Raw genomic sequence first — 12,979 nt, forward strand, 5'->3', positions numbered from 1 at the left:
TGATGGAAACTTGCACTCTCTCATTTGTCAACTGAACTAATTATTTAAGGTAGCCCAGAGTAAAATAAGGCACAAGTTTCCCTTGTTTATTTTTAAAAATGTTTGTTTTACCATTGAGCCAGATATAGATCTGGCCAAATAGGAAAAAAAAAAAGTTAGTAGCTGATGGAAATTCCTCCTCCACGGGGAAAACTGGTTATTATTGTCGTCTTGGTTTGCATTGATGACGATAGGTGATCTCCCTATTCAGTAACTGCAGCAGGGGAATAGTAACTTTCCGAGGCAGAGATTCCCCAATAAGCGCTTCGGGAGCTGCAGGGTTATTCTCTCTCTCTCTCTGTGCCATGCACACAGACCAACTAGAGCTCTGGATTCTCCCCCCTCTCTCCCCTGAGATGCAGCCTGCTTGACGTGCGCTGGATCCAATGGGCTGTCGCGCCTGTGGGTGTTGCTACACATTCATTGGTTGGCAGGAGCAGGGCGCTGCGCAAAAACAGAAAAGCCGAGCGCTCGGAGCTCAGAAACTGCCAGTAGAGATCACAGGAGCTGGAGCCGGGACAGGAGGAGAGCTGCAGCGAGAGAGACAGCGGGAGAGTGAGAGAGGGTGAGAAGAAAAAGCATCAAGAGAAGAAAGACTGATCAGCACATCAATAAAGAGCAAAATGATGGTCATCATCATAACAATGGCAATAAAAGAAGAAAATATAAATAAAGGAAAGAAAATATAAAATAACAATAATTATTATTATAATAAAGGAGAAAATCCCAGAGAAATTCAGGGAATGAAAGTTTTGGGCGGCAAACCTGCTCTCTGCCTTTTTGATATCAGATCCTTTTGCTGGTCATAATTTTTTTTTCATTTTTTTCTGCCTTTTTTGCATCTAAAGAGGGCATGTCCAGCGGTTCCTCCAGCAGCATCCACCCCTCCTGCTCCCATCAGGAAGGCAAACCGAGGACAATCTTGAAATATACAAATTTCCTCTTTGGGATTTGCTGCTGCTGCCTCCACTGCCGCTGCAGCGGTGCAGTGCCAAGACTCTCGGAATAAATAAGAGCGGGCTACTGTGTATACTGTGTGTATATCTATCTCCATACAGCTCTAGGTATTATTAGTTGGTCATTTATTTCGAAGATCACAGATGAGGTGGGGACGCCTATCTTCTTCGTTTGCTCGGCGTGTGAAATAATCATAAAAGGAGGGAAATGGGGGAGAAAAAAATCCTAATATGAAGCAGAAGGAATAATAATAATAATAATAATTAATAAAAAACCTAGATCTAAATCCCACTCAGATCCCCCTCCCTCCACGCACGCACACTGCCCTAAGTATTTTGAGAGGAGGAGGTGGTGGTTTCTGAAGGAGGAAGTGGTGTTGGGGGGGGATCTCTTTCCCCATTTGGAGATGATTGTGCTATTCCTCCTTGCCTTGCTCTGGATGGTGGAGGGAGCCCTTTCTCAGCTTCACTACACGGTGCAAGAGGAGCAGGAGCATGGCACGTTCGTGGGGAATATCGCCGAGGACCTGGGCTTGGACATTACAAAACTTTCGGCTCGCCGCTTCCAGACGGTACCCAACTCTCGGAGCCCTTACCTAGAGCTCAACCTGGAGACTGGGGTGCTGTACGTGAACGAGAAGATCGACCGGGAGCAGATCTGCAAGCAGAACCCCCCCTCCTGCCAGCTGCACCTGGAGGTCTTTTTGGAGAACCCCCTGGAGCTGTTCCGGGTGGAGATCGAGGTGCTGGACATCAACGACAATCCGCCCTCCTTCCCGGAGCCCGACCTGACCGTGGAGATCTCCGAGAGCGCCACGCCAGGCACTCGCTTCCCACTGGAGAGCGCCTTCGACCCGGACGTGGGCACCAACTCGCTGCGCACCTACGAGATCACCCCCAACAGCTACTTCTCGCTGGACGTGCAGACCCAGGGCGACGGCAACCGCTTCGCCGAGCTGGTGCTGGACAAGCCCCTGGACCGCGAGCAGCAGGCGGTGCACCGCTACGTGCTGACAGCGGTGGACGGGGGCCAACCCCAGCAGCGCACCGGCACCGCCCTGCTCACCATCAGGGTGCTGGACTCCAATGACAACGTGCCCGCCTTCGAGCAGCCCGTCTACACAGTGTCCCTGCCAGAGAACTCGCCGCCGGGCACCCTGGTGCTGCAGCTCAACGCCAGCGATCCGGACGAGGGCCAGAACGGCGAGGTCATCTATTCCTTCAGCAGCCACATCTCGGCGCGGGCCCGGGAGCTCTTCGGCATCTCGCCGCGCACGGGGCGGCTGGAGGTGAGCGGCGAGCTGGACTACGAGGAGAGCAGCGTGTACCAGGTGTACGTGCAAGCCAAGGACCTGGGCCCCAACGCCGTGCCCGCCCACTGCAAGGTGCTGGTGCGGGTGCTGGACGCCAACGACAACCCGCCCGAGATCAGCTTCTCCACCGTCAAGGAGGCGGTGAGCGAGGCGGCCTCGCCGGGCACGGTGGTGGCCCTGTTCAGCGTCTCGGACCGGGACTCGGAGGAGAACGGGCAGGTGCAGTGCGAGCTCCTACAGGGCGACGCGCCCTTCCGCCTCAAGAGCTCCTTCAAGAACTACTACACCATCGTCACCGAGGGGCCGCTAGACCGCGAGCAGCCGGGCGGCGACGCCTATACCCTCACGGTGGTGGCGCGGGACATGGGCGAGCCGGCGCTGAGCACCAGCAAGTCCATCCAGGTGCGGGTGAGCGACGTGAACGACAACGCGCCGCGCTTCAGCCAGCCCCTCTACCAGGTCTATGTGAGCGAGAACAACGTGCCGGGCGCCTACATCTACGCCGTGAGCGCCACCGACCGGGACCAGGGCGCCAACGCCCAGCTCGCCTACTCCATCCTGGAGAGCCAGATCCAGGGCATGTCCGTCTTCACCTACGTCTCCATCAACGCCGAGAACGGCTTCCTCTACGCCCTGCGCTCCTTCGACTACGAGCAGCTCAAGGAGTTCAGCTTCCAGGTGGAGGCGCGCGACGCGGGCGAGGAGCCCCAGCCCCTGTCCGGCAACGCCACGGTCAGCATCATCGTGGTGGACCAGAACGACAACGCGCCCGCCATCGTCAGCCCCCTGCCCGGCCGCAACGGCACCCCGGCCCGGGAGGTGCTGCCGCGCAGCGCCGAGCCCGGCTACTTGGTGAGCCGGGTGGCTGCGGTGGACGCGGACGACGGGGAGAACGCGCGCCTCACCTACAGCATCGCGCGGGGCAACGAGGCCAGCCTCTTCCGCATGGACTGGCGCACCGGGGAGCTGCGCACCGCGCGCAAGGTGCCGGCCAAGCGCGACCCCCAGCGGCCCTTCGAGCTGGTGATCGAGGTGCGGGACCACGGGCAGCCGCCGCTCTCCTCCACCACCGCCATCCAGGTGATGCTGGTGGACAGCGCGGTGGAGCGCCAAGGAGGCGGCGGCCTGGGCGCGGGGGGTGGCGGCGGTGGGGGAGGGGCGGGAGGGGAGCATCGCCCCAGCCGCTCCGGGGGCGAGACCTCGCTGGACCTGACCCTCATCCTGATCATCGCCCTGGGCTCCGTGTCGTTCATTTTCCTGCTGGCCATGATCGTGCTGGCCGTGCGCTGCCAAAAGGAGAAGAAGCTCAACATCTACACCTGCCTGGCCAGCGACTGCTGCCTGGGTTGCTGCTGCTGCTGCCCCTGCTGCAGCCGCCAAGCCCGGGCCCGCAAGAAGAAGCTGAGCAAGTCGGACATCATGCTGGTGCAGAGCTCCAACGTACCCAGTAACCCGGCCCAGGTCCCCGTGGAGGAATCGGGCAGCTTCGGATCCCACCATCACAACCAGAACTACTGCTACCAGGTCTGCCTCACTCCGGAGTCAGCCAAGACCGACCTGATGTTCCTCAAGCCCTGCAGCCCATCTCGGAGCACAGACACTGAGCACAACCCCTGCGGAGCCATAGTGACAGGTTACACGGACCAGCAACCAGACATCATCTCCAATGGCAGCATATTGTCCAACGAGGTAAGGTTGAAAGGAAATTGTAACACTTTCCAACCCCTCCGCATGTAGCAAGCTTCCCTCAGCTGTGCAAGTTCATTATATGTGCATGCCTCCCTGTGCTGCTTTGCTTGTTTGTTATTATTTTACGGTTTTGAAAAATGAGCTTGCTTTTGTTATCTTATGTACTCTTATGCCCTTAATTCTCACTCTCCCTAGGGCTTGCAGGTCTCAACCACTTTCGATTCTCTCTTGTCTTGTCAGTGTCACTGTCAAGCTGCACTGCAGTCTTTCCCCAACCCCATCTTTGCTTTCAGTTAATCTCTTGAAGCTGCTGCCCTTCCTTTCCCGGTGAAGAATGTCGCTTTTCTTTGCCCCTCCTCCTTCATAATAGCCTCTTATCCTCATGCTTCTTAGATCATAAATATTTGCATGGTTTTAATCACCTGTCAACAAGATAACCTGACACTGCATAATAGTTTTAGCTGTGATGTACGTTAAAGTGAGTCTGTTGCTTCTTTTCATTTGAAGCATCAGTTGTGCACCAGACAGCATTTCAGAAACTGTTGCATCCAAACTCCCACACCATGTGAATATGAATGAAGCTTGCGAGCTTTTCTGCATTAAAATAAGATGATATACTAGTTTCCAATCTTATTTTAACTGTGTGCTGTCTTCTGGGCATTGTTCCTGGCAAAATCACTGCAATTGGCATTAATGAAATTACCAGCACAATGAATTCAGAGTTTTACTAATGAAAAAAAGTAAAGCATATGTATTTGTTTTTAGAAATCTTTGCATGTACAATTAGGGCTGTGGGAAACCACTCTGGAGTTTGTGAACATCTCTATACTTGGCAGGAGCTTTAATTAATGTGAAAATTAGTGTTCATTAATTGACTTTTTTTGACTCTGCCTTAATAGTTCTTTTGTATACTGAAGGAGAACTTGGAAATAAAACATCACAAAAGAATTTCCATGAAAGCATACATTAAGGCTTAACATTCTCTCTCACCCATTAAACATGTTGTCTATATTGTACTCTTTTGTGTAAAGAATTTCTATGAAAGTATATATCAAGACTTAACATTCTCCTATTAATAATTTTGTCTGTTGTATTTTAACTAATGTGTGGATCAGTACATTATGATGATGTACCACTGAAAGAAACAACAGCGTTCCTTAATACTGATTTGCTGAGTACTTCAAGGGAAGTTAAGATATTGAGTTATATTTTGTTTAAAATTAACATTTAAAATCTTGCTGAAAGATTTTAAAACAGCCTTTAGTGTAGACCCTACATCAGATGTTTGTAAAGACGTGGCTTCTGGTGCCTTTTGAGGGCAACAGGATATCCCACATTTTCTTTTCAGGAGTCTATCTTTCTGATGATTACTCTCCCTTTTTCTCATACAGGAGATTTAAAAAATACACTGAGGACCCCCTGACTCACAATGTGTGGTACTTTACACCACAGGTAGCCCCATTGATTTCAGTTAATTAACTTACAATTGTGGTGTAAGAGACTATTCATCATGATTAAGGGGATCAGAAGTTGGCCTTAAATAACTGAGGAAACCCCTTGTTTATTGATCTGTAGTGCCACTTGCATGAGTAAGGCCACCAGGGTTTGGCCCCTTAAATGTAAGGAAACAATTATTTATGGCCTACCTATAGCTGTACCTTTGTGATGAGTGTTCCTGGCTGTATGTGTGTGCCTTCTGATGTTGTTGGTTGTAAAAATATTGAGTTAAAATAAGTTCCAATTATTTTTTCTAGACAAAACATCAGCGTGCAGAGCTCAGTTATCTAGTTGATAGACCCCGACGGGTAAACAGGTATGAACTCCTTATTCTTGTTTTCTTAATGTAGGAATATATCCAAGATGTATTTTAGCAAGTGTGAGTGGGGATGTAGAAATGTGTTTAGTTCAGATGTAAAATAATATCTAAGCAACCAAAATGTATTTAAAATTATGAATTTATTTAGACCTACCATTAAATAAAATAAGCAGTGCCATGTAAACATCTCTGAATTATGGCTTTTATGAATCTGTTTTAAGTCAGGTGAAAAGAGAGCAAAATTCTAATTCTGTACTCGTCTAAAATGCGGTTTAAATACTTATGAGTCCCTCTGTAGATTCTGACAGATAATATTGATTTATCTGAGTGTAAATTTAGCCTTCCAGCTTAAGCAAATGCTACCAAATTATTTATAACAACTACATACAACCCAGGCAGTGTAATAATGGCTACTGTCTATTTCAGTTGGATTAATAATGCCTGAAAATACAAGTTTTGTGTATGATGGACAGATTGATTCTGCAGAAATAGAGTTGCAGAAAGGAGGCCTGGATGAATGCAGCACCATGTGTGGCCATGTGATGGCAGAAGAATGTTTTATGAGTCCCTCTTCATGTTTATTCTAATAAGATTTTTGATGTTTCTAGTTCTGCATTCCAGGAAGCAGACATAGTAAGCTCTAAGGACAGTGGTCATGGAGACAGCGAGCAAGGAGACAGTGATCATGATGCCACTAATCGAGGTCAATCCTCTGGTAAGTCTGAAAACGGAATCTAAATATTTGATCTTTTAATAAGAGAGCCAGAAAGGGCAATTATGTGGTTATAAATAATATAACATGAGTGTTTATAACGGTACAGCATATGTATATAATGTATGGATGGATGAATTTACGGTCAACTTGATGGTATACTGAGATAGTCAAGAGATTGTTTCTCAATCCTGACTAGTTTTTGAGAAGCATAGCTGTTTTCTGCATGTTGTTCTGTATCCATTGCTCTTCCTGCACCTTAAAGCAAAGTTGTTGGTATATTTTTATAGCAGACCACAGATTTTTCAACAGCCGATTTGAGGGATTTCAGAGCATTAGGCAACTTTGGTTAATAGTGACTTTAGCTGGCATGGTAGTGTGAAGCATAGTGGGAGTTCCTAAGGGAAAGACTGAACTCTCTGATTGAATGACAGCCAGATTGTGAGGATTTTTCCTGGGATCGGTGGAGATACATAGAGTGCTTTGAATATGTAATGAGTAATACTTTCAGACTTTCTGAGGCTTGATTTGTAATTCAAATAAAGTGACTATATAATATAGTGATGTCCTTGTTAATGAGTATAAGGTATACAATGGTCATCCCTTCAGTCCCAATGAAAGAAAAAAATGTTTAAAAATACTATCATATCATGATTTAAAGCAGATAGATGTGTTTAAACAGTGGGATTATTTCTGCATATATGTTGTTCTCTTTTTGCTCTCATATTAGAGTAAATTCTTTTTGAAAGATAGGCTCTGTGTATTTGGCTGTAACACACACACACACACACACACACACACACACACACACACACAGTACACTCAACTAATAATTCAGGTAAACACAATGTCCAGTGGTGTGGGAACCTCAGATTAGTTAGAACTTATTTCTCCTTCTGCCCAGCCATTTGCTGCAAGTGTTTTATGAAAGGTGATTTCACACTCCCTCACTTCCCTCCTCTTATCCCCTTCTCACTGATCTCAGACCAGCATTCCCAGAAGCATCAAAGAGAAATGCTTGTCATTTTCCCATCTTGCCCAGGAGTTGTGGCTGCTAGTTCCCTGCTCTGCGAACATGCTGTGTCTTCTCATGCTCCTGCCACTGTCTTCTTTGCCATGGGAAACCCAGGCACCAGGGGAAAACAGGACACTCAAGGGCCCCTTTATATTGCTGCAAGTCATTAATATGCAGACCTAATGAGACTTGAGAAGAGCCAAGAGTCTCTGGAGCTCCCCGCTCCTTGCTGGGCTTCCCGCTAGTTGAACAGAGTGTCTATTTTGTGTCTGGGAACCTGACAACAAACCAGGTCTTGCCAGAAGTTTACATCTGAACACAGAGCCCCCTTTCATTTTTGGCCTATATATGGTGTATGATTTATTGTTGTCTTAAAAAGCAGTGCATTTAGCCTTCCCCCACCCATTCTTTCACACAGTTTCTGATGCAGCAGCAATCAGTGCTAGAGAGTTATAAAAAGCTCCCACTCCTCCCGCCCCTCTCCCTCTGTTTTTTTAACTTAGCTGCATTTCATTTTTTTTACATGTTTTACTGCAGCACTCATCTCGATGAACATTTCAATCAGTTTAGTCCCTCAGCATAATGAACGATAATAACCAAACAGGAGAGAAAAGAATAAACAGCTGCATAAGGGGCTGGATTTGAAAGACTGATGGTGGGAATATAATCACATAGTTGCACATCAGCCAAAAGCTATTTTATTTTGGAATCATCCAGTGTTGTTACTATAGTTATGTTTCTGCTTCCCCCACCCCCTCCTCTTTTTTAAAGTATTATAATTCAGACATGAATATTGAAACCATTCTCAAACTTGGCACCAGTTTTCAGACTGAGCCAATTCTTTTTGTTGCTTTTGTTTTACAATGAAGAAAAAAATCTATTTTGCTCTTTTAAAGACATTTAATTTGTGTTAAAATAATAGTTTAATATGATTTATGGGCTCATGCAATTAAAACAGAGATTTGACATGAACAAATGAAATTTGACAATAAACTTTCTGTCTAATCAGAATTAATATCACAAACTGAAAACACAAACATACAAAATTCAACATCCAATTTTGATGAACTACTACAGTGCATTTAGGGTAATTATTTTGCATAAAGATTTTTACAAAACAGGTTATAAATATGTATTTACAAGGTATACTGGAAATTTCTAGAGGGTGTTTTGGATCTATTGGATGCATATAGTAAAATCTAATATAAATTCTGGGCTGAATCTTGCTGTCATTACACAGACATCGGCACTAGTGATGATACAGAGAAGGAGTTCAGTATTAAACTTTTACTCATACACTTTCAGTACTTCTTAATGAATTATATGAAAGGATGAGAGTAAATCTTGTTTGAATTTCAATGATTTGAGGGAATATGATGTCTGAGGACATTGCTTCTCAATTAATTTTAAATGTAGCTCTTCGATTTTCAATTCTTTCCAAATTACCATCGAAAACACATTGGTCCACAGAAAGGCTAGCAAAAACAAAAACATAATGATGAGCAACATCATCTCAGTGAAAAATTATATACATGCAGCCCAACTGTGCTCTCTTATCCCCTTATGCTGCTTCTTTTCAGCCTTTCTGCTTATATGCTATTATCTACTGTCCTTCCTTTGCATTTGTCTTTTTTCTTCCTCTAGCTCTATATTTGTTTCCTTTTGCTTTCTTCTCTTTTGCCTTTCTTTATATTTTGTTTTTTTTCTTCCTCATCATCATTTTATCATCTGTCTCTCTTCTTCTCAAGATAGTACCTGCCAGAGAATAGCATCATATTCATGTCCAGAAATACTTGATAAATGGTTCCTCGGCAAAATTAAATACACTCCTAGTCATTTTCACACTGAAGCTGGCTTTGCTTGGAAAGGCATTTTGCACTTCACTTTACATACTGTGTGACTGTTCCTGCTGTTACCAGTTGTCCTGTAGTAGTCCAGTGCCTGGTCAAAGTGACTGTGGAAGAGGTAGTGATTTAATAATTGTGAACCATGTCACAGATACATATGCATAATGGGAGTCTTTCACTGTGTGATAGTTCCACCATGCACAACTGCTTAGGAGGTATATTGAAGTAAGATGTTACAATCCTTTGAAATATTATAGGGCAGATTCTCTGTTGGTGTAAACTGCAGCTCCAGTGACTGAACCAAGAATTTGACTCATTTTTAAAAAATTCATATTTTCTTAATATTGATTGAATTTAGTGCATGTGAAAGGTGCTTGATTCTGTCTGTCTATCTTAAATACTTATATGGTCCCCAGTACTGTAGCAGCTGAATACCTCACAATCTTCAATGTATTTATCTTCCCAAGATCCCTGTGAGGTACAGAAGTACTATTAGTCCCACTTCACAGTTGGGGAATTCAGGCACTACCATTGAAATCAGTGGGAGTTAGGGTACTAGCCCGGGTCTCAGGAGAACCTGTTCCTTGCTCTGCCACAAACTACCTGTATGATCTTGGGAAAGTCACTTATAGCAGGATTTTCAAGCGTATGTAGGAACCTAATTATTGGACATACTTTCTCTCTGACTTAGAGTCTTGGAGAGAAAAGTCCTTATTTATCTGTAGAACAGATACAACTAGAGCAGTGACAGTTCTAGTTTCCCCACATCAACCCCTAAATGTGTATCAATCATATTCTAGAGAAATCTCTTTAAAGAATGAAATTAATTTGTTCTCCACACCTAATTATGTTCTTGGCCTCTCTTTTGAGATTGCCAACATAGATGCCATTTACTGCTCTGTATATATATATATACATATATATATATATATATATATATATATATGTGTGTGTGTGTGTGTTTAAGTTTTATAATGTAGACACATGTCCACAAGGACTTGGCGCGATGCTTCCAGTTTGTTTCATATAGCTGGTCACCAAGTAATCATCTGATGATAATGGCTTTTAAACACTAGATTTTCGCTTGGGATCTGCTGAATTCTGTATACCATTAGTTTTACATAACACATTTTTTGGAATTAGTTTTGTAGCATAATTAGACAGATATATTTGCAGGTAGATATATTTGCATGTATATAAAACATTGTAGATACAACGATGCACCCACATTGTTCCATTAGGTACATCTACCTATTCTGCAAACTATTCAAACATGCAATATCAGAGATCACAAGGCTAAGATCTAAAATTAGTCTTCCTCTCACTATGGGCAAGTGTACACTACAAAATTAAGTCGACCTAAGTTACGTCGACATACAGCCACCACAATAATTGATTCAGTTTTACGCATCCACACTACGCTCCTTATGTCAGTGGTGTGCATCCTCCCTAGGAGTGTTTGCACTGATTTAACTGCCAGTGTGGGACATTGTGGGATGGTTTCTGAAAGGCAGCAATAGTCGATATAAGCAACACAGTATCTATACTGACACCGTGTTGACCTAACTACATCGACTTAAGCATGATGCCTCTACTGGAGATGGAATGATTAAGCCAGTGTAGAGGGCAAGTTACACTGGTGGGAGTTACATTTTAGTGTAGTCGCTTACAGAGTTAGGTCAATGTAACCTGCCTTCCATTGACCTAACTCTGTAGTGTAGACCAGGCCTATATCTTAAGAGATTGAACATTACAAAGACATCTGGTGAGTTTCTAGGAGTTTAAGGTGCCAATTGTGCCATTCCAAACCCTCATATCAAGTGATTTGTGCAACAGCTTTAGCACAAGCCAATGTGTCTATCCTGTGGGATGTAGGAACAGCACCATATTGTAACTGGTACGGGGAAAACAGATTGAGAAATAAAGAGAAGAAATTCCAACAGTGAAAGGAAAGAAAAAAATCACTATTCCTTTCCAATATAACAATTAAATACTGTTCTGAAGATCATCTGGGCAAAAATACTATGGAGGTGAACATAAAGTGGTGTAGAAAAGTTCTTTGACTCTAGCCGAGTTTCTCCCCCCCCCCTTTGGGGAGGGGCAGGATTCTTGAATTCTTAGCCGAGTTTGAAGTTATTATTTGGAAGTACTGAATCTTGGGGATGTTTAAGTCTTTATTCATGCTGTTTTGAGGATGGAGACAGTTTTATGCGGGGCAGTATATCAATTGCCTTGTGAAGGCTATCTTCATAACAGAAGAAATTGGTAACATGCTTTCATTATTAATAAAAAATGATGCCGTAGAAAATAACACACCCCGAAAAAAGAACAGTTGTTTTGTTAATACTTTATCAGTATTTGCTATTTTTATTACATAATTAACATCAATAATATGTTTGAATATATTAATTCATTACTCTGAAGGTTTGGCATGTGAATCATTTTTCTTTAATTACATTTAAAAAATAAGTTATTTAAAAAATGAATCTCAAAAATTACCTAAATATCTCTTTGATCTAAAGAGAGTCTTTCATGCCAACTAACATACATATTCATAGACATTTTTGTTTTCGTCTTTTTAAAATTGGGATAAAAGGGATAGTTTACAGAATCAAGTACATTAAGAATCTGGTCCAAACCAACCAAATCCAGGAATGAGAGTTAGCGTTAAAACTCTGCCCTCAACCCCTATCTCCGTTGGCCATCCTAAATATGTCAGGCCATGTGGCATGTGAAATTGTTCACTGTCCAGTGACCTATCCAATAACTGGATTATAGGGTAAGGAATGATCTCCTGGTCTTTTTTCATGCATATATTAAATTGCAGTGTTTATCATGTATTGTTATTTGAGAACTCTGTGCCAGATATTTATATTCTTTTGATGTAGATATTGAATTTATTCTCACCTTTAAAATCTCAGTTTATCTGGTACATAAGACTTTATATTTTTCAATTCAATTATAGTATGAAATATTTCTTCACTGTGGATTTACAATTATGATGGATAGTTTAGTCCAGAAAGACTGTACATCTGGCGGATATATGAAGGAGATACAATGGAAGTGTTATACAGCCTGAACTTTTTTTGTGCGTTATAAATCACAAATATCGTGTTTGGTTTATGAAGGAGTCCTGTGCCGGATGCTTTATTTCACTTTCTGTGATATAGCCTCCTTTCTTCAAAACAGAAAAATGAACAATCATTTTCCTTCTCTGTTGGTTTGCACATTGAATACTTTCAGTTAGAAATGATTTGCGAGTGTCATCCCATTATACCATAATTAAAAAGGACAAATATCTAGCTATTATATCATAGTTAATAAAATTGAGGATAGGTACCCATGAGATTTCAAAACTAGAATGCTAATTTGAATTTACTGTGCTGTAAATATATTAATATCTAAGGGCCTGATTCTGCACCTGTTAAAGTCTGTGGGAATGTAGCCACTGAGAAGTGGGAGCAGTCATCTCTGGACTGTTTCTCCACCAGCCACGCACCTATATACGCACTTGAATTCTGGCTGTCTATTACAGCCATGGATATTAGTAGCTAAATCTTTATTCTTAAATCATCTTCTGGTACCTTCCCTT

At 43.3% G+C, this 12,979-nt stretch overlaps 1 protein-coding gene across 6 annotated transcripts in view; it reads left to right on the plus strand.

The window, feature by feature from the left end:
- Window positions 1–530: 530 nt before the first annotated feature.
- The window catches only part of PCDH10 (protocadherin 10), a 38,054-nt gene continuing 25,605 nt past the window's right edge, over window positions 531–12,979 (plus strand). For all 6 annotated transcript variants that reach the window (XR_004645868.1, XM_034771718.1, XM_034771721.1 and 3 more), the window contains exons 1-3: window positions 531–3,997; window positions 5,752–5,810; window positions 6,422–6,528. Coding sequence is in view for 5 of the 6 variants with exons in the window: in XM_034771718.1 (XP_034627609.1) it covers window positions 1,403–3,997; window positions 5,752–5,810; window positions 6,422–6,528 (2,761 nt within the window). In the remaining variant the exon portion in view is untranslated. The remainder of the gene's footprint in view (window positions 3,998–5,751; window positions 5,811–6,421; window positions 6,529–12,979) is intronic.

Source organism: Trachemys scripta, chromosome 5 (assembly GCF_013100865.1).
Source record: "Trachemys scripta elegans isolate TJP31775 chromosome 5, CAS_Tse_1.0, whole genome shotgun sequence".
NCBI lineage: Eukaryota > Metazoa > Chordata > Testudines > Emydidae > Trachemys > Trachemys scripta.